The sequence below is a fragment of the Lepidothrix coronata genome, unplaced genomic scaffold (genome assembly GCF_001604755.1).
Source record: "Lepidothrix coronata isolate B3197 unplaced genomic scaffold, Lepidothrix_coronata-1.0 Scaffold40, whole genome shotgun sequence".
Lineage (NCBI taxonomy): Eukaryota > Metazoa > Chordata > Aves > Passeriformes > Pipridae > Lepidothrix > Lepidothrix coronata.
The window spans coordinates 2179930-2201878 of record NW_016690220.1 but is presented as its reverse complement, the minus strand read 5'-3'; the positions used below and the strand labels follow the sequence as shown (position 1 = coordinate 2201878).

The 21949-nt window shown below is 38.3% G+C and overlaps 1 protein-coding gene across 1 annotated transcript in view; it reads right to left on the bottom strand.

The window, feature by feature from the left end:
- The window catches only part of AHRR (aryl-hydrocarbon receptor repressor), a 65832-nt gene that overhangs the window by 10600 nt on the left and 33283 nt on the right, over positions 1-21949 (bottom strand). The window contains exons 3-4 of the mRNA XM_017813173.1: positions 15873-15973; positions 378-467 (exon numbers count right to left, since the gene is read on the bottom strand). Coding sequence (XP_017668662.1) covers positions 378-467; positions 15873-15973 — 191 coding nt within the window. The remainder of the gene's footprint in view (positions 1-377; positions 468-15872; positions 15974-21949) is intronic.

The following is a 21949-nucleotide window of genomic DNA, read 5'->3' as shown; positions in this document are numbered from 1 at the left end:
ACTTTACAATATATTTATGACTCACAGACAACCAGCCTAGAAAAACAGCATCTTATACTGAAATTGAAAGGAAACTTTTAGCTAAATCTTCCTTTTATAATGGATCATGTTTCTGTTAACAAAAGCTTTACAAAAGGAACATCATGGCAAGAAATAAATCTTCACCTGTCTGATCACAAAAACGAATAATTTGAAATGGCATAGTAAAATAACTGAATTTCAGTAATAGTGTATGTCTAATCAGCAGTAGAAGGATAAGGTAGATAAGGTAGCAACATACAGTGCTGCATTTTAGAAAGTCAGCTAGCAGAAGGGGCAACAAGAAAGTCAATACAATGACAGTGACTAAGTATTCTAAAACCTGTCAATATATTTACCTGATGAAACCCTAGATAGTCCACAATTGTAGATGACGCATAAAATATCATTCCATCTGCACTCACCACCAATGCAAAACCATTCAGTGACTGAAAAAGGAAAACAAAATAATTAAAAAGATAATCAGAAAATGAAGAATAAAATTGGTATAAATGTAATAATTTTAAGAATATTCTAGATATGAAAAAATCACTCTGCAAAAAGTTTGACACCATAAAGGCCTTTTTTCCTACCATGAAAAATTAATAACAACCTGGAACCTGATTTTTTTCCTTTAAAATGTTAAGATAGTTAATTACAGTATAACTACCATATTGCATTACTAGTTTATTGTCTAATTAATTATCTGCACAATTATATTTTGTCATTATTCATCAAATTAAAAGTTTAATAGAAAGTCAACTACCTTGTTTTTCCTTTTAATTTAAACTTTCATATTCCATAGTAATTGTTTTGAATATATAGGCATTGAAAATAATAATCTCCTATATAAAAATTAAATACATGTGCTGTTGTAGCTATGAGTTTAAAATTGGATCTGTATTTTAAAGTATGACTATTTTCTTAAACTCTTATTAAAAAAACCGTAACATAATTGCATAAATGCAATGAATATAAAAAGTAAGCCAAAAGTACTTCTTTTATAGAACAATATTTAATCTAGAAGAGAGTTAAATTAATTCTTATAGACTTGGTGATGCAAGGAAAACAATCAGAGAAATCCAAAAATAAAAGTAAGGTATAAATGAAATACATGATATAAACAGTAAGATCGTGCTGCATACAAACTGAGAATTTTGCCTCTTCCCTTGATAAATGTTTAGTAACATCTTTGCTCCAACAGGTTGCATTCCAAAGTAGTTTAGATCCTGTCATGTGATGGTTTTGGGGTCTTTTGACATTACAGTTCAAATAGCTGTTACTGAAATAGTGCAAAATTATTACTATCCCTACTTCACCTTACTCTCAATTTACTAATGTGTCTATTAATCCTGAGTTAATCCTAAAGCACAAGGAGGACGGATTTTCAATTGTTCAGTAACCAGATACACTGACATATTTTTGTGAGTTTGGTTCTCTTTTCAGTTCCTAAATAAGGACCAGATTTCCAAGACTGCTTGAAGGCTGTTCCCACTGTGACAATGCCGGGCAGATTTTCAAGAGTTCAGTGCACAATAGACTGACCTCCTCAGAAGGTTTGGCCCCAACCATAAATATGGAGCACCTTTGGAAACGTGGCCCCATGGGACCACACTTGGCCAGAGGCTCTCTGCCTTAAAGAACCTGTGAAAATATGACTGGAGAAATGAAGTGGAGAGCCTGCAATGGCTCACCTACATTTGGAAAGAGCTGTAGCAGCAAGTGATTCAATCAAGTCAATGCGAACCATAAGCCATTGCTAAGAATAGTCAAGGGCAAATCTTGTTTTGTTCCAGGTCAGCTCCATAGATACAAAGCCTTTCCAGAATAAGTGTTATCTCTGCCTAGTCGGGCTTGTGTTGAATACTAGTTATCCTTGTCAACTGTTCAAGCACAAGCAGCTGCTCAACTGGTGCTATTTTCTGCTCTAAATAAGGCCCAAATTTGTCCCAGCACCTCACCAACCAGAAGATGATGTGTCAAGATTTCTGCATCTTCACATCTGTGCCTTTCACCATACTGAGGAACCTCTATAGATGGTATCTGTCATACACATTTCCAATGTGAAATGAAGACAAGAAACCATTTCTGGCATCTTGTCTCTTTGGACTCATCTTCACAGCAATGAAACCATCAGTGATGTGATACTAGGAATTTTATTACATTTTGAACATCTGGCAGGCCTTTTAATTTGGATAGACTAAAAATTTCCACAAAGATAACCATAGGACATTTAAGGGAGCTCCTTTAGGTCTGTGGTTGTTACCATGCATATTCCAAAAGACCTCCAGTCCTGCCCATGAAGCCGGGGCAGGTAGAAATTAAAAACATTAAAGAAATGAAAGAAATGTTCTTCATTAACAAGAGGTTCTTAAGCTATGCAAACTAATGCACCAAGCCCTACCTGGAAAGGCTTAAACAATGGCCACAAGATCCAAATATAATTAAAGAATCTCCTAGGTTTCAGCCAGTGTAGGAAATAGCACTGGAACGTGTGCCTTTGTCAAAGATTGCTTGGATGAATCAAGAAATAAATTCCCCTACTCAAAAATTAATCTTCTTCAACATATTGGTACATACTCTTTAGGCCTAGACACCTAGCCTAAGATATAAGTACCTACCTTTAAAACATAAAATTTGCTCCCCCACAGCGGAAGACAGGAAGGTTTTTCTTTTCACAAGTTTTTCTTTGACAGAGCCAGAGTCAGGACTAGGTGCAGCATTTTATAAAAACTGGAAAGGGACCGTGTGGATTTCTAAGGGTTCAGATCAGTGTACTGGCAATTAGATCTGTGAGGTTGGAGGAGGTATTAAGGAAGGGGTGGGAGGAGCAAGAGGAAAGAAGAAGAGGAGGAAAAGTTCAAGGAGCCATGTGTTGAGGTTAAGCCAGAAACAAATACGGATTTGAAGAGAGTTACAAACTTCCTCTGCTTTGTTTTTGGTTTGTTCTCAAAATCCTGGTGTCCTCTCCTGAGTTTAGATCTCTTAACTAATCATCGCCTGGTTTTCATGGCCCCAAACACAGACATCTGATGCTCTGCCCCGCAAGTAGGAAAAGCAATACCCACTTTGGTGCAAAAACAACTTTTATGGAGCCACATTAGTCTATTGAGGATTAACACAAATTCCAAGTGTTTAACCTCATTTTAGTTGGGAAACCTGCTGCTTCGACCCCATTAAAAAGAGACAAGCCGGTCGTAAAGCAAAATTTCATAACCAGTGAGTCTCACTCATGGCTGCAAATTCTCCTGTTTTCTCAATATTACCCCAAACCATAGTTCAGTGTAAAAACAGACATCTGTAGCATAGAGGACTTTGAATAGAGTCAGAGTGGGCTGGGATTTATATTTTTCTTATCTACTTGTCACAGGCGGGGATAAAGAGGAGGGTGTTTACTAGCACAGGTCTGGAACCCCTGAGTGGGTAATGGTGATTGCAAATTAGTAGGAAAACAACTCTTCCAGCTTCTCAGATGAATCTCTCAGGTACCAAATACCAACTCCATACTGAAGTCCTTTATAGTAACACTGCACTGAGATTTTTCCATTTTGCTGGCCAGAAGCCTAGTGACTGAGTGGAAAAGAGAGACAACTTCAGTCCATGAGAACGAGCAAAAGTATTTCCATTTTTCTGTTCAGAATTACCAGATGTGACGTTAAAAGGGACAACAAAGTATATAGCTCCACTTATAATTTTTAGATGTCTTCAGTTATTGAAATAAAATTCTCAGCAATAGCTTTCTCTCATTCCCAGTGAACAGGAGGCTTCAGTGGTGTGCTGTGTCAGAATTACAGCAGCCATCTGCCTGGGTAATTGATAACCTGGGGAGAGGAAAAGGGGAACAGGATGCTCCCTAATGTAAGACAGTATTTACCCAAAACACTGAGGGGACAGCACAGATAGGTAAAGGTAGCTCTCTTCATTTCACTTTAATCCTTTCAGTAGAAACAATGGAAAGCCTAAACAGGGCTCTTGTATTTGGAGGATGAAATAACCAAACTCCACAACTCAAAGTTAATGGTATTTGCATTGTGTACAACTAGCATGTTTTAATCAGTAAAGTCCACCTGCATCTGAAAATTTTTAGCACTATTGCATATTTTTCAAATGCACAGAGGGTCACTTGCACACATAAAAAAAACACACATGCAAAAATATATGGACCTTAAAACTTTTATAACAACTCACTTCAAATCTGCAAAAAATACATGGTTTTAAACTGCCATTTGGTAAACCATATGGATTCAATGACAGATGGAATTTCTAATCCAGGATAATAGCTGAAACATGTGAGACAGACTTAAGTATGTATTGTGAACATTTGTTTGTTTGTATTTGGCTTTTTAAAAACACTTACATGAGTTTTCTACATTGTACTTAAAAAATGAAATCATGTGGGAGTTTTTTCCCAAATGAAAAAAAAAAATAAGAGCTTGGCACCAGGCAGGGGCCTGTGTTCTTTTGAAAAAACATGTACATCCAATTATATACTCACGAAAAGCTGCACCTGCTACTGAAACAAAAAAACAATTAATCTGTCAGTTCAAAGAAAGTATGATATTATTCTGGTGCCCACAGTAGCTGTGAGATTAAATTTATCAGTTCCTTCCATTAAGAAGCTTTTGAAACATTATTAGTCAAGAGGTTCTCTTTGGGAATGAAGGCAAATATTTTGAGGAAGATAGGACTTCCTTTGGCAAGATCCTTTATATATCCTGATTTTTTTTCCTGGTCTCATAGCAGAAAATCAGCCAGAAAAGACTTCAAAGATATTTTGGTCAAGGTCATGGCATAGTAAAAATAAGGAGGAGGCGAAAAAAAAAAAAGAGAGAGAACAAGTTCCAATCCACATTTCTCTTATTACTCTTCCTTGAAATAAAGGAAAATTCACTAGCATTAGGTCTCCAGAGACCATGTTACTATGGCTACTAAAGTACAACAGTCAAGGCCTGCAGCCATGCCTTGCTTTGAACAGATTTTCGAGTCACGCAACTTGGGTACTATATTTCCAGGGTCAGTTGGCTCGCAGTTTATATGGAACAGCTTCATTTAATAGTGGATTGCTGGATTTTTGCATCCTATGTGGGATGGGGCAATTTTCTGGTGATCTAAATCTATTTAAAAACTCTCGAAATTAGATACTCTTTCTTGTCTTATGAATATTAGAAGGGAAATCCAGACAGTTAATGTGTCTTCTGTCTTCAACTGTATTGTTTAGAGAATCAGTATTTCTTTCCAGTGGTGTTTTTAGGACTCATAATTGCCCTTCTCAAAATCCCTCTGGAATCCCTGAGGTTCTCTTTATAAACGAAAAAAAAATAAAAAATTAACTCTTACAGAATCCTGAAATAAAATCCCACATAAAAGACTATTCAGAAGCACCATATCTGGTGACATCAGAATATGGCCTTTTCTCAACAAGTACAGTATCTCTTAGCCCTCCGTACTCTTATGTATTTCTCTGGTATCTACAAAGCAACTTCAAAAGGAATATTTCTATGAGTAAGGAGTAAGGGGAGTGGCAGAATTGTTTTAGCATTCAGTTTTGATCAAGGGCTTGTGTGTACTGCTTAGTTTTCAGGCAAAAGAAACAAAACAGAAGGCAAATTTCCATCATTTGAGCCAGGAAAGGAAGTACAGGCTGAAGTCTACAGACGTGGGTTTATAAGGGAAGCCTTTCATAGAGAAAGTGCTCAATCTGATAAACTGGTTTTCATAGACAGCAGAAATGTTTATTTTCAAATACAAAGAAATAGGTATATATGATCATTATGCCCCTTTGACTCCTCCTGGCAGCACAGATAAAACAAAGTTCATGTTCCTACCTGTCTCCTTGACCCTGAATATCACTTGAGGCTTCTTTCTGTATGGATATTCAGCAACTAGTGCTGCACTACCAAGAGCAATAAGATCGTTCACAGTGCCAGACAGATTTGAGCCCTGGCCCTCCCATTTACTGTCAGAGGCAACAGCTGTGCCATCTGAAAGGCACAAATGATTGTGAATCATTCAGCTGGTGAAATTTCTCATTATTCCATTTCTCAGTATCTCATCACTTCCACCGAGGAATTAGGGAAACCTTGGAGATACTTGTTTATATATGTGTCTTCAGTCTAACAAGGGAGCTGGAACACTGTGGCTCGTCAAGAGGCAGCAGACAAAACTGGCTTCCTGGAAATCAGTTAGGAAAATGTAAGTCATTGGACTCCGGTAATTGTGAGCTATAAACTTTCAAGAAAACATAGTAGTTCCCTGGAGGGTGAGATTGCAATGTGTGCACACATGTAAACACATTTTAAACCATGGTGATGTTTTTTATATGCTTGATATGTAATAAGTATTGGATACAACCAAGAACAACTTTGCCTTTGAAGTTGTTTTGAAAGCATGATGCAAAATTGCAAATGCAGTTTTTCTTCCATTATACTTTCCTTCCAAGCTAAGCTTTTGTAACAAAGCTTGCTTAGTCTTTGTCAAGTCCTTGGGATAAGGCCTTTCTCTGTTACCATATGCATGAACTGCTGGCCCCCAATGAGTCCGGCGCCTCAAAACCAATTACTCTGCCCAAGGTGGGATTGAAAAACACGAGCTGAAGCATCGATTGACTTTGTATGTGCAGAAAGTTGATGTGGAGCATACTAGAAAGAGATGCATGCCAATTAAATCTCTTTTTTTCACAAAATGGAAATGAGAATACAGACCATGCTTCCACAGTGGAGCAGTACTAATGACTAATAGCTTACAGGTTTTGTTGCTGCAAAAATGAATTCATACATGACACCAAACACCTCAGTACAAATTTGTTATAGGACATGTTTCTTTAGAATAAAATATAATCACAAAAAATGCTTTCTGTTGATGGCAAGGTTTGGTGGGTTTTTTCATGTCTAATCGTAAAAATTTCATGATCCTTTTCTTTGCATTGCCATATAGGATTTCATATTGGAAGCAAGAATATGAATACTACTTAAAGTTAATGGGCAGTATACAAGTACTGGAGACTTTTTATAATAATCTAAAGAAGAATTATATTCAAATTATTGATTCTAAAATTGTTGGGAAAAAACACATTTTATTTATTAATACATAGATATACATATTATGACTACAAGATATGTTATGAGTACTTGGATGACTAACATGCCATTTACCTTAGTAATTATCATGAAAGAATACTAAATTATGACATAATCTTTTATATCTTTTCCTTAAGTCTCCTTATTAATCATGATGTTGAATTTAAAATTGTGCTCTACTAGTAATGGAACCCTCCTGTCAATGCTCTTTCTCACAGGACTACACTTGGAAATAGAAACAGTCTTTATATTGATTTATGCAGTTTCTCATTTCACTTCCTCAAAAGCAGATGTTGTATTCACAGATGGAAGCAAAGCTGGGGCAATATCATATCTTCAGTGCAAGTTCAGCTCTTCATTTTTTCTGAGTTCTGCAGCTGCTCTGAGCTTTTCAATCTTCTCTTCAACAATTTCAATATAGAAAATGTAAGCCTGATTAAGTCCATTTGAGAAGACTCAAAATGAAACATTAATTGCTCACTACTCTGCATGTGTAATAACAAATTTAGGTAGGTAGACTTTGCAATAACAAATGTAGTAAGATTAACCATTATATTTCACAGAAATAACTTACTGAGAAGAATATCAAGTAATATTTATCCAACATGTTGGACAATTAAACACATGTAAATACCAAATGTCTGTATTTTTTTCAGTGTTATTTACATGTGAGTGCATCAAGTCCTGAAGAGAAGCCGCCATAATATTCCATCCACAGCTGACTCTTATTTGTACTTACAAACTGTTAATGAGCATGAATGGCAGACATCTCTTTCTGTAAGGAATCAAAACCTAAAAGAGACAATGTTGCAGCCTATATACTGTAAACAGAATGTGATGCCCTAATTTCGGAGCAATATTTTTCTGTGTATTTAGCACTATATATCACATTTTGTAGCACAAAACTATTTCAGAGGGTGGGGAGAAGAGCAAAATAATCCATATTTCGCATTCTGTTTGATAATACATGCTAAACCAGCTTTTTAAAACACCATTTCAGGTCCGTAGAATTTTCAGGGAGTGTGGCCTTCCTGAATTTGACTCTGGGAACTGTTTTACTGTTTCACTTATGATCTTATGCACGTATTATATCCTCTAAGTATCCTATATCAAACACACTCTGTCCCATACTGACAGCAGGGTTGAATTCTGCTATTAAAGCATTATGCTGACCCAGAGAGGAAGGCAAAACTTATTCTAATCTAGATATCAAGTGAGTGACAGTGGATCATCAGTACAGGGGTAAGGATAGAAAGCTAGAGACAACTCCTCTAACCAGCAGCGACAACTGCAAATATTAAGCTGTGTTAACTCCCCAGTCTCTTCTGCGAGCCCCTGCTTTAGTTTGAGCAGACATTTCTTTCCTTATTGCTAAAAAAAGTACAGTCTGAGTTACTGGAGAATTCTGGGGTATTGCAGTACTGGGAGGAGTGGGAAAGATGCAGAACAATTTGGTGAAAATGCCTGCTTGTTGGTCCCCATCAGCTTTTGCAGCTAGGAATTCCTGGAAGAACTGCAGTTACAATGGGATACAAAAACTATATAATTTCTCTTTTTTCTACTTATAAAGTCTCAGGAACTGTTAAAATCAGAATAATGGTGATTTCTCTTGAAGTTCTTGAAACAGGAACAGAACTATTTGAAGGGTGCCTATCTGTCTTCCTGTCTCCAAATCAATACTGTATCCTTGCTTCTAATAGGAAAGAGTACATTTAATGGTCAGCATCATGCTTTCAATAGAAAGGGTTTTTTCAGTTCAAACCCATCAAATAATGTATTTAAGTTTTATTAACTACGGTAAACAAAAAGTAAAAGTGAAATATACTCAACATTTCTAGTAAAATATATGTTTTTCTTTTGAAACCTCCATACCCACAAAACAAAATCACCACGCGCTTGCAAAAATTATCAAGACTGCACACAGTATAGACTGGGCCTGCTTTCTTGCTCATCACTCCACCTTACTGAGAAGACAGCAATGCTGTAGCTCATCAGCTTTTCTAAGTTGAGAATAAGGAATATACCAGAAGCAATTCTCGTCTGTAAATACAGTTTAGGCAGTTCATTTATAATTTCACTTCAACCAGTTGAATGTTCATGCAAAAATTTTTATGAACTGAAGAGTGTGTTATGATTACCTTTGTTACTTTAATGTGAGAAGTCAGTTGTAGTAGCAGACTAAGTCCCGGTGCATCTATATGGTGCAGTGCTCACATGCAGATATCAAACCTATTAACTTGTGAGAACAGTTGCGAAGGATTAGCTCTGAAGTCAGTGAGAGAAAAAAAAAAACTTACAGAGCTGAAACAGGAGAATATGTTTTGTTGAGGAGGAAGTTATGTGGCCACTGGACTACCTCCAAGAGGCACCGAAATAGCCTGAGCAGAAACAGAGGAAGTGGCTGTGAAAAGTGAGCTCGGGTGGAGTTGGCTGTGATGAGCAGTCTGGAGACAGCAGTAGTGGCCTGAAATTCAGATCCACATCTGTCTGGTCTGTGCCCAAATCTTATTGATTTTTTACCTTAATGCTGTGGAGGGACAGCTGCTCTGTTCACTGGTACAACTAAAATTTCTCGGCCAGTCCTCCTTATATGACAGCAAGTTTGCCTCTATCCTGACTAATGGAAGACACCTTTCCTGATGCCAGTGCAAAACAGAGGATACTGTCACTTCTTGCCACACACTTGCACCAGCTGCCTGCTCCCCCTGCTCTATCACACTAAAATAAGCTGCTTGTCCTGATTTTCCAATACACTCCCAGCTTGCTCCCCTCTCAGTTATGATCTGTCATTTCATTCTGGAGAAGCTAAGTACTAACTCTCATCAGCCCAACATGTCACATATAGATTTGAAAACAAGCACTTAATTGCTTTTACCCTTTTGCTAAAAGATTTCACTCAAGCCTCTGCAAGAGTACCTGTTTTTCCTCTTCAAATCCCTCCTTAAAACTCTTGCAAAACTCCTGGCAAAGGTCAAGCTGCTCAGACACCAAGCGTACTGGGAATCGTGGTTACCATTTTTTCATTATTTCCACACAGCATTGCCCGCAGAAATCCATCTTTTATCACTTGTCTCAAATTTAGGCTGAAAATCTGAAGGGAGAGCATAACATGATTTTATTTTGCTCTGTGCCTCTGTCAAGCCGGATGGTGCCACCTCCTGTACTTCAGAAACCTCAGCACTGTGGCAGCATCATGACTGTTGGGGTCATAACAGTAACACTAAGGATCAGAGGAGAGAGCAAATGGTATTTAGCGGTCGTGGCTTTTCTGTCCAGACTTGTTAGAGAAGGGAAAAAAAAAAAAAAAGAAGAAAGGAATAAGCGAGAACATTAGTTATTTGTTTAAAGGGCAACAAAAGGATGTTTTTTGCACAGAGCTGTGGCTATGCCAAATTTCAAGTCTGGATTTTAGAAATATGCCTATTTGTAAAGAAAGAAAAAAGGGATCAAGGCCTCTGAAGTGTTCCTTTGTGTTTTGTCTGTGCCTGGCAAGAAAAAAGTGAATGTACGCACGTGATAAAAAGGCAATCCTAACCCCATTTATGGCGCTTTTTTTTAATGGATAAATTCTCTGTAAGTCATACCAAGTGACTAATGTCAGCTTAAATTATGTCATCTGAATTACTGGGAGAAGGTTTGTGTTTGAAAACAAAGGAAAGCAAAAGGGTTGTTTGGGTAACTTTTAAAAGTTGTATTAACTGAAAAAAAATTTCACTAGGGCTATGAGCTTTTTGTAAGAATTTTTTCCTATTTTAATGGCCCCATTTAAAACCAGTAGATTAAAAAGTAAAGCACTGCATCATCATCTTACAGGATTTACTTTAGAAGGACTGCGCTAAACAAGTCAGCACCACTGGAATTCCAGACCAGAATAAACCAAAAAGTCTTTCTCTACCAGTTTTTGATTTCTGAAGTTCGTGCCTTGGTCATAGCCTGTATAATAACCATGCACTTTTGTGGGACTCCCAATTTTCCTTTTCAAGTTTAAATTAAAAAATAACAGGAAGAGTAAAATCTCTTGCTCTCAGACTGAAATTCAAACTGAAGTACCTTTTTCAAGAGTACAATTTTATCCAGTACTGATTACATAAATCAGTTTGGAAGGAGGAAGTGGAATTACACTAACAAGTTCAAAAAAAATTACAGGAAACCAAGTGGGAAAAGGGTTTCCTATGTTATTTCCTTATGCAGAGTGAAGAACAGCACCAATAGGATGTTTTCTAATGTATCATTTTCCAACTCTGTAGGAATGAAACTTGAACTCTAGTTCAAGGTGTTAGTAGAGGCCACCAGGAGATACCTTTCAGTGCCAAAATGTGCACATACACCTCTCTCTTCAAAGTAACTGCCAGAAAAATTATTATTTACACCCATTTTTAAGGTAACAACATAATGTTAAATAATATGCTTCAAACTTGCCTTATGTCAAATCCTGAATTATTTGCTTGCATAAGAATTCTGACTTTTATTGGTTTTGAAGACTTTGGGCTCTATTTGGTATTAAATCTGTCAAGAAAAAACCTCACTGAGTTCAGTAGGAGCTACTAAGCAAGAACCAAAATTTCCTACTCACAGTAGTGACCTAACCTGCGATATGGAATTAAGAAATAATCTATAAAGGACTTGTCTGTGTGATAAAGTTCCTGTTTTATGTGATAAAGGCTCTAGACCTGATTATGCTATAGGTTTTTGTCAAAGCACAAATTCTGCTGGTTCGGTAGCTAGATAACCTGAATTGCCTCATTAGTCTTGTTACTTACAACTCAAATCAGCAAAATTCATCTGATAAGTGGTAGAACGAAAACATGCCTACAAAACATGGAAGCTGAGTTTGAAAAACCCAACTTTAGATGATTAAGTAGCTAATGCAATGAGGCTAAGATTATTAATACCAGTGGAAAATTATAAGGGTTGCACCATCAAACCTAGTTTTCATGGTTTCGAAGAGGTTTATTTATTTAATAAGTCAAAGACCATATGTCTGTGAATTTAATATTTTTAAGATATTTAAGATGCCAGACGCCTGACAGTCTTTGTCTAAAAATTTGAGTGAGTAAGTAAGTAGCAAGCCTCTCCAGATCCCTCTACAGAGCCTTCCTACCCTCGAGCAGGTCAAAACTCCCGTCCAACTTCATGTTGTATCAAACTGACTAACAGTGCACTCAATCCCCTTATCGAGGTCATTGATAAAGATATGAAACAGAAGGTACAGTGTCACTGAATAAGAAATACCAGGATAGTCTGCTGAGTGGCATCTTCAATGCAGCCATGAAGAAAAACATGAGACAAAACCACAGAAATATGATTCTTGTGCCCTGAAGCCTTAAGAGTAGAGGACTTATGGAAATCTGACCCTAAACTGTGCAAAAGTGTGGCTTGGAAGAGCCTGAAATCAACATGAATCTTCTTTGAAAGAGTCTGAAATGCCAGTGAGCATGGAAATGACAAAATAGGCCAGGTCTGGCGTTAATCAGTTTTCATCAGAGAGAGGGGGCATGATAGAACAGTCTTACTCCACTAGTATCTTTTTGGGAGCTGCCTGGATTGTCCGTATATCTTTATAATTTTTATGACATTTTGGTTATAAAGCACTATTTTCACACCAGAAAAGAATTATGTCCGTACATCTAGTGACAGAGATGCCATAAATCCCACACTGCAGCCTACAGCATAAAAGAGCAAAAGACATAAGAAAGAAGGAAAGAAAGCCCATCAAGGCACCTCCGTAGCAGCAAGGGTTGATACAGAAATTTGAACATCAATGATTCTTCCATAACAAGCAGAAAAACTGCAGGAGCAATTGTGAAATGGTCAGTAAAGACCAAGCGACAATTTCAGCAGGGTGCTGCTTAGTATACAAGTGAAGCAAGAAACAGTATCAGTGATGAGGAAGAGCAGAGGCCTGATTGCATGTCATTGAGAAAACAAGTCCATATAGGCCCTCCCTCTGGACAACTCTTCCAGTGGATAGTATAACACATGACAGTTATGCATGCCTTGGGGATAAGGAATTACCTGCACCGCAGTGTGGACTCTGAGTCTGGTCTTAAGACTGTGAGTATAGCAGTAAGGGGTGAAGAGCAGGAGGTGGCCAACAGCCACGAGATGATTGCTGCAGTCAAGGCTATTGCCTAGATACCCACCAGTGATTCATTATTTTTCCAAGTCACCATTTTATTATGTTTCTCCACCCCATCACCCCGTAAATTCTATCTGGATTTATTGGCTGCCAATACAACTTATTTTCTCATTTTTCTGGTTACGGGTTTGGCCCAGTGTTTCTTAAGCATTCAGTAACAGGCTTCAGAAGCTGAATATGGCCCTTTTCTGCCCAAAGGCATGTGGCACAAGGGTTGCAAAACCACCTGTCTTGGAAAATATTTTGAAAGTGCAAAGTTAAAAATCATTACTGCAGTCAAACTGTTGGAATCTGAAGTCTCCAAGCACAGTAAATACTGTGAGAATGGGGTATCCTAAAAAAAAAATTAATAAAATTAGACTTTGGTTCTTTCAGCTTTTTTTGCCCCTTCCCTCCAAAGGGAAACAAAGATGGCAAGAAAAGATTCTCTCATCCAGAAGAAATGATCTTAAAATACTGTAAGAAATTATTTGTTTAAATACCTGCTGTGCTCCACTAAAAAGTCTTTGATAAACTGGTATTATTGTTTATTCTGTTATTGCTGATGAAAGCTATTTGATTATAGCTGTAAAAAAGCTCCATAAAATCATAAATAAAAAACACATGTTGTGGCAAAGGCCTTTAGAAATAAAAAACATTTTAAACATACTTTGAAGACAGCCTAATTCCATTGTTTTCTTTCAAGCTGAAAGGGGAAGTATTGTATTGTTCCAAGACTCAAGAGTCACAGATATATTATTTACCAGTAATTAGAGTTCTTGGTATTCCGTATTTCTACCTATTCATGGAGCAGAGGGACCATACCCTCTAGGAAATAAATAAAAGCCTTTATCCCTGGTTTTCCATTAACATTGCACTCAGGAACAATATTATTCACACACATTTTGGTGATTCAGATTATTCTGGTTTGTATTATATAAAGCATCTAGGAGAGGTTGCACAGTGCAAGGCATTGTCATGAGATGGAAAGTGACTTTCGACAGCTGAAAAATATCTTTTGAGTGCAAGTAAAGTGGTCAGATTCACAAGTCAATATACAAAGCACAGCAACCACTATTTGCTTTTCCTTGGAAGGAATCACAAATGTGACTATTTAGTTAAAACCCCACAGTCCCTCATAACCAACATGGTGAATTTGGTTGAACAACTTAAAAACACTCTTTTCTTCGTGTGCCATAACCACTGAATTATGACCTGACCCAAACTCAGTCCTCAGAGAACATTCCCAACAAGCCCTAAGGAAAACTCACCCTCTTATTCTAGGTCAGACATTCCCATAAATGAAGCTGGCAAGTACATTCATATAAACATGCACTTAATCAACCAGTTAATGATCCACATTAAGTATGATCCAGGATAAAATATCTTCCCTATATTCAAAGAGAATATGACTCCTATATACTCTGCAGTAAGCCAACCATCACCATATTCTGTATTAGATTCTTGTAACCCACCTGAAATTATGTGCAAGTGTTCTCTCCATGTACTCACGGAAGTAGGGCTACTGTTTGAAGATCCCTAATGATTATAGCTTGTAGACATGTAATATACATCCAACAAAACATAGACTAAGTATAGGAGACCCTCATTAAAAATTATATACTCACCATATTTATCTTTTATTGTATGACCTTTACTCCCTATTCATTAGAGAATGGAAATGACTGCAAAATAATGCCTGATAGCCAAACATCTTGTTTTGGCACTAGTACTAACTAATCAGATACTCGTGTCACTTGCTTTGGAATACAAAATTAAAATCTTCTAAAGTATTAAGAGGAAGGAAAGCAGGATGCCAGTTTCCATTCCACAGACTTGAATGACTTATGGTATTGAATCTCATGATAGAATGTATTTTTAATTCAACAGTTCAGCAATTATTTGCTGGAGGTTACTATTTAATTTACACTTACATATATCTCAGAGCTGTCATTAAAACATAATTTTTATACCATGAATATTATCCTATCCAAAACAACTATACATATGTAGTCTTAATCACATAGGAATTTCCAAGGACCTTAGTGTATAAGAGGCATTATTACATCATATGTTTGAAATGCAGATGTATCTGGGATGGACTGCTGTGCTCTAGCTGGTTCAGTAGTTCACAGCAGTATTAATTCTTCCTTCAGATAAATGGATCCAATTCTCAGTAACAGTATGGCCCCTTTATGCTGCTTTGCCAATACAGAGGAGTCCTAAGGGGGATAAAAATACTCAGAAGGAATAACTTTTGTGCACACGGTGTGTGTGCAGAGAACAGAATTGAGGAAATAGGATAAACTAAAATATCCTAGAATATTCTCAACTCAGATCAGAATCCAGGACAGTTCATGTTGACATCCTCAAAATATTGGCCAAGTAAAATAAACCTAAAAGTGAAAAAGAACTGTGAACTGACCTGCTGGAGTTCACTGATAATGTCAAGGACATAAAGGTGCGAGGTGCAATTGCCCAAATGGAGACTGCCCATGACTGTCAAAACTGCCAGTTTTGCTCTTGCAAGAAGCACTCACAAGTGTGATTCTAGAAAGACTCACACCAAGACTGACCAAAAGTTGCCACAAATAATCAGCCCGAATATATCAACAAACTGAATAAATTACAGCCAGAAAAAACAGCATTTTTTCACTCACTTCTAGTAGAAGTCCACCTTCTTGTACAGCAGTCTTGTTAGATATATTGTCTTCTTTTATTGTTTGGCCAACTTGCTTCTTAAAGTGCTTTTCTTGAATGGCTGTTGGAAAGAGTTATTATCAATTTAGAAATCATAGTGATTAGGGCCACTAGACTAAAATTCTTATTTAGGCACTTAACAGGCATTGATTTAATTAGGAGTTACTGTCTTTGTGGTCTGGATCTCAGTTACTGACAACTTTCTTTTGCTGTGTGAGCGAGATACATATTTTGCAGTCCAGATGCTTTTTATATGAAATATCTATCACATTTTTTATTGAACATATTTTTTCCATTAGTCTACTCTACATAAAGCAACAACCAAAACCCACAGGAAAGAAACAAAAGAAAGTTAGCAAGTTGTTTGGTTTATAAAAATATGTATTATGACAATATAGAAAAATGTCTATATAGCTCAAAAGACAAGGGACTGAAATAACTTTCTTATTTTCAATGCTGACCTTCTTGACATCAGTTGGTTTTCAGTCTTGCTTTACTCTACTCACTTCTACAAGTTCCAGCCTAACTGTAAGATTCAAGAGAATGTTCTTAAACTGTTTCATCTTTACACAGAGGTTTAAAGTTTGTTTTTTAGCAGGTCATTTATGCCATGAAATTCGTAAAAAGCTCTCACTACAGATTAAAATTCCATATGTTTTTCCTAAAAATCATGAAAGCTTTCATTGGATACTAAACTAGTGAATTCTCTTACTGCACATTGCTTGATCTAATATATATTTGAATACTCCAAGTCTTCCTATCTATATATCCTACAGAAAAATCCCTGAAATACAATCTCATTTCTGGAGATAATGAAAGAATTTCTGAGAAGGCTGACATCACTTAGTAATTTGTCTTCTGCATCATCTAAGGAGTATGACAGGAACCTCTCTTTATCATTTGCTCAGTAAAAATTAAGTCAGCTTCACTGTCCCACTCCAGAGTTGGGTCATACAAATACCCTGGTAACAAACAGAGATTTGGTTTTCTATTTGTTTTCCTTTTCACAGAGAGAATGAGAGAGGAGAGCATACTGGTGAGATTATCTGGGACATTTGATTTACATTTTCCCTTCCAGCTAAAGGGAAGCTGGAATAGCCACAGCCAGAGACGCTTAATAAAAAAAAAAAAAAAAGGTTTGGGATGGGGAGAAATAGTTTATACCAAATCAGAATAAGAAAAGGAGACAGATAGCAAGCCTCTAATGCCCCTGAGCCTGTGCAAAAGCCCATTATCAATTTAACAGCCTAGTGAGGGATTGTTGCAAGATACATCAGCATTTTACAACAGATGATGGCAATGCAAAGCAACACTGACTGAATATTCGTGATGTTCTTTAGCTTACATTGTAAATATTTGCTGAAAGTGATGTCAGTCATTACCCCAAGGCAATCATCTTGAACATATAATTAGATGTAACAAATCCCTCCCCTGGGCATGGGAAAACACATAAGGAAAATCCCAAGCTGCCTAAAACAGACCCCTACCCATGTTTTCCAGCCAAAATAATTTTGGGATTTCAGACTTGTAAGCTAGGCTGCTGTGAACTGCATATAGAGATTCTTAAATCTACATTTTCATTTGATATACCTTTTAAACTAATTGGAAATGGTTGCTTTTTTTGTCCCCCTGATCAGCCAAGCTTTCTGCTACACCTATCTATAAGAACACTCATAGAATCATAGGCTTATTTAGGTTAGAAAAGACCCTTAAGGTCATCAAGTCCAACCATCAACTCAGCACTGCCAAGTCCACCACTAAACCGTGTTCCTAAGTGCCACATCCACACATCTTTTAAATACCTTGTGACAACGATTTTTAAAAGCCCAACCCCTATTCCAATGGCCTCTTCCAGAGTTTCCCTCCTGAGAAGAGATGTTTTAGCAATTAATGACATGGTGATTTGAGGTCTTTGTGCAGGTTAAAGGATGAACAGGGAGGGGTGAGAGGAAACGAAGGTTTATTTCTTTGATGCACTCTTTTGGCGTTGTGAAAATTCTACCCGTTTGAACTGCATCGTTAGTGGAAACTATTATCTTACCCAGCTGAGCAGGCCAGAGCTCCCTGCCTGTTTCTTAGCCTTCAGGCTCATACAAACACAGCAGCAGAACACAAGAGATGTTTGTTCTGAAGCTTGTCTGGCTACTATAAATTCCATCTCCAAATGGAAAGTATTTTAATGTTATTTTGCCTGTTAGAGTTACCCATATGTTAGGCCACACACATCCGTTTCATAACATGCCCTACTCACTGGCCTGGACTGCAAGGAGACCCATTGCACCATCAAAGACAAATAACACCCTTTGCGACAAGAAGTGAATGTTCCTAGGGAGACGGAAAAGTTTGCTCCTTGCACCTGAGGCAACAGAGCTGTCACTCACTGCTCACTCTTATTCTGCCTCCTTGCACTGGAAATGCTTGATTAATTCACCCATGGCTGGGCTGATACTGCAGTGATAGCTCAGAAGAGATACTGCTGCTGGTGATAGCCTGTCACCTGGAGAAAGCAGGGCAAGACAGGCAGAAAACCACGCAGATCCCTGAAACGAGGAGGAGGAAGAAAAGCAAGACGTGACAGGCCGATGAGGGAAAGTTACAAGATGTTATCTGACTAGGCAGAAAAACAGCAAAAACAGAGCAGTCTAACAATACCCCTGTCACCACCAAGAATCAAGAGAGAGCACTGAAGGACAGTAAATATTGCTTATGATGAGTATCTTGATAGCAAAGGCCCTGATGCCAAGATAGCCATGATCAAGATTAGCCATCGCATAAAATTCTCTCTCTCTGGATCAACACTGAAGCCTATGATGATGAAAATAAATGAAAGATTGGAGCATGCATGAATACTGCCTCTGGTAGGCAGGGAGGAGCAAATTGCAGAAAACTTAAAATTAACAAACAACAAAGGATGACTCAGTGACCTGAGGGGAACATAGGCTGTTGGAGTTCCCATATATCAATAATGGGGCAAGAAGAAAAGCTGATATTGCAGGCAGTCTAATGAATGCTGCTGGCTGTTAAAAAAATTGAGAGATTTAGCTTTAGGGAGCCTTGGACTGCTTTCTGTGGGAGAAGCAACTCTTTAAACAAGATGGTCAGCAATTCAGTGTAGAGTGCTCCCCTACTAGGTTCAAAACTGGCAAACTGAAGAGATGGGAAGTGGTACCGTCAGAGACCTTTTTCTGAGCACAGCTTATCGAGCCTGCACTTCCAGAACATGAAATAAAACAGAAGATGGAGCTGTTCTGCCAAAGAAGATGAATGAGCATATTGATACCATAAATACCTGATATACACGTACATGGCCGACAGTTTTGAAAGCTCATGCGATCTAGTGAACGTGGTGCAATCCCATGCAACATTAAAAGCCAACGAGTTTGGAAATGCTGGGTCCTACAGAAGGACAACACTGTGGAAATATACAGGGAGGGGGGGAAGGGAGCTAGGAAGAGGAGGAAGAAAAAAATTAAGAAAAATGGCCAATGTGATTTCCTGGAGGAAAGGTCGAAGACCTGAGGACATTGTTTCAATCTCTGATCTGAAACATTGAAAGGAATAGAAAGTAAAAAAAAATGTAGAGTTAGAACTGACAGTTAATTAATGGAGAAAAAAAAGTCCATGAAGGAGATGGTAAGTTTGTTTGAAGGAGCATGGGGCTGTCTCAGACAGTGCTGCTGAATCTTTCACAGCTGCACTGTCTCTGCCCAGAACAATGTAAAAACTTGAGATCTCTTTTGAGCCTTCAGTTCTGATACAAGAATTGCTATCTGCATTTGCAAACTCCTTGGCTTGAAAACCAAATCTGGAATATTGTAACGAAGAGAAAAGCTGCCTAACACAGTCTACAGAAGCATTATGAAACCAGACGTTCCCTTTCCCTCAGAAATAACAGAACACTTATTCATTGCAGAATGCACTTTAGTTCAAAGGGATGGAGATTTCAGAACACTCATAAAACCATACTTTTTAAACCCATGGGATTACATTCTCCAGAGTGTTTCTATACCTCATCCCACACAAGCATGACCTTCATTCTTCAGAAAATAATTAGTGAATTTACCTACCAATTTAAGCTCTGAAAAAAACTAATGTGTGGGCAAACTGTACCCTAGCCACCCTAGGTGCCTTGCACTACTCAGGCTTCTTGCACCAAGCAAAAGCACAGGTGAGAAATGAGCAGTGAAGGGATGCTGGTTCTGAACAGAATGCCTTCCCCAGGTTGATTTTGGGTGTAAGAGGGGGACTGTACTGTCTTCTTCAGACTCAGTATGATGCAGGTGAATTAGTTTCAAGTCTTTCTATAAGGAGTACCTGTGAGACCAGGGAATAAATTATTTCTTAAAATGGGCAGATAAAAACACCCAAATTCAGCTTGCAGGTTCAGAGATACTGCTTTATGAATGCAAGTCTTACTTTTGGTAACTGTTACTTGAAAGGAAGTGAGAACAGGGTCTTTCTTCCTGGATCTTCTAGCTGCAGGAAGAATCAGCTATGCATGTTACTCTGAATACTAAGATAACAAAACAAATTGACTAGGAAACAGAATTGTTATGAACAATTCTGCTTAACAAACCTAGAGCCATGAACTGAAATGGTCTGTTTCCTCTGGCTGTGTTACAGAGAACACCAAGCGACAATTAGGATGGAGGTCATTAGATGAACACTGAAATTAAACAGTATACAGCGTAAGGAACAGTTATTTTACACTGACAAACAGTATGAAGGGGACTTTTGCACTTTGAAATGCCACAACATACAGATTGCGCAAATGCTTAGGGAAAGAAATCAGCACCAAAATGCACCCTCTGAATAAAAGCTGTATGGTTCTCAGTCCTGTTGTGGAGGCTACCAGAACACCAGATGAAATTATACTAACAGCAATGCAAAGTTTTTCTTCCCAACTTAGCGGTTTTCTCAGTCTGCTTCTTCTTAAGAGATGCTTTGAAATCTGACTTCCCTTTGAAGTTTCTCGAGTACAGCATGACATTTATTTAAGGTACAAACCAAACTGTTTGCTTTCCAGATCCCGTCCCCTCTTTCAGAACCGTTTATTCCCCTTTCCCAGCAAGCCTCATCCATTTTCCCCCACGAGAGAGGGGCATCAAAGAGATGCCACCGCCTTGCAGCCCTCCTCTCCCCACGGTCCTTGCGCGGGGCTGGTGGGGCCACCTCTCCCCTCTGAGCCCCCAGCCTGCGTCGCACACCGTCCGGAGGAGCCCTTTTGACGGGGAGGCGAGGGGGAGGAGAAGTCCCTGCTGCGGAGGAGGCAGACTGCTGACTAACCCCAGCCCTACTGTCACGCAAGCCTCGCTGCCTGTCAATCTCCCGGCGGCTCTGACAGGGCCCTGGCGCCCGTTCAAACCCTTGCGTGCGAGCAGACGAGCCACATTACCCTATGAAGTATTTCATAATAACAACAGCTGTTAAATATTGATGACTCCTGGCAAGCGCTGAATGCTTTTCGAGAAGGTTAAGCCTTCGTGTAATGGAACCTAATTCCTCATTATATACTGTATCAGATATCTGGAAGTTGCCTAAAAAAAGCAAAGGAGCTTAAAGTAGAGGATCAGAAAAATAACTCTCATGCAGCAGGGAGAGGGGAGGAAGTCCGCCGTGCGAAGAGTGAGGAGTGTTTCCCTGAAGTCAAATCCTTTTGCAAACAGTGAAACACTCTGCTGGAGCGATCGTCAATATGATCAGTTTCGCTGTATTCCACTGGAGGGTTTTGTGATTTTAGAAATTATTGCAGATCAGATAAACTTTCTAAAACAGCGATCCAGCTGCCGGTGCCGTCTGTGTGTGTAAGAGTACACATGGAAATTATTTCTTCAAAACAAAAAAAAATACAAAAGAGGGGAAAAAACTCTTATGCCTATAGTTTTTCTACAAACATCAGCCCTTAGAGATCTGACTCGTTACAAGATTTAGCGGTGATCAGACAAGATATTAAGGATGAGATCTCAAGAGGGTTTCCAGTAGACAAGAAAGGGAGAAGGGTGAACCTCTTGCCTTGGGCAAGTCCTTTTCTCCAGTG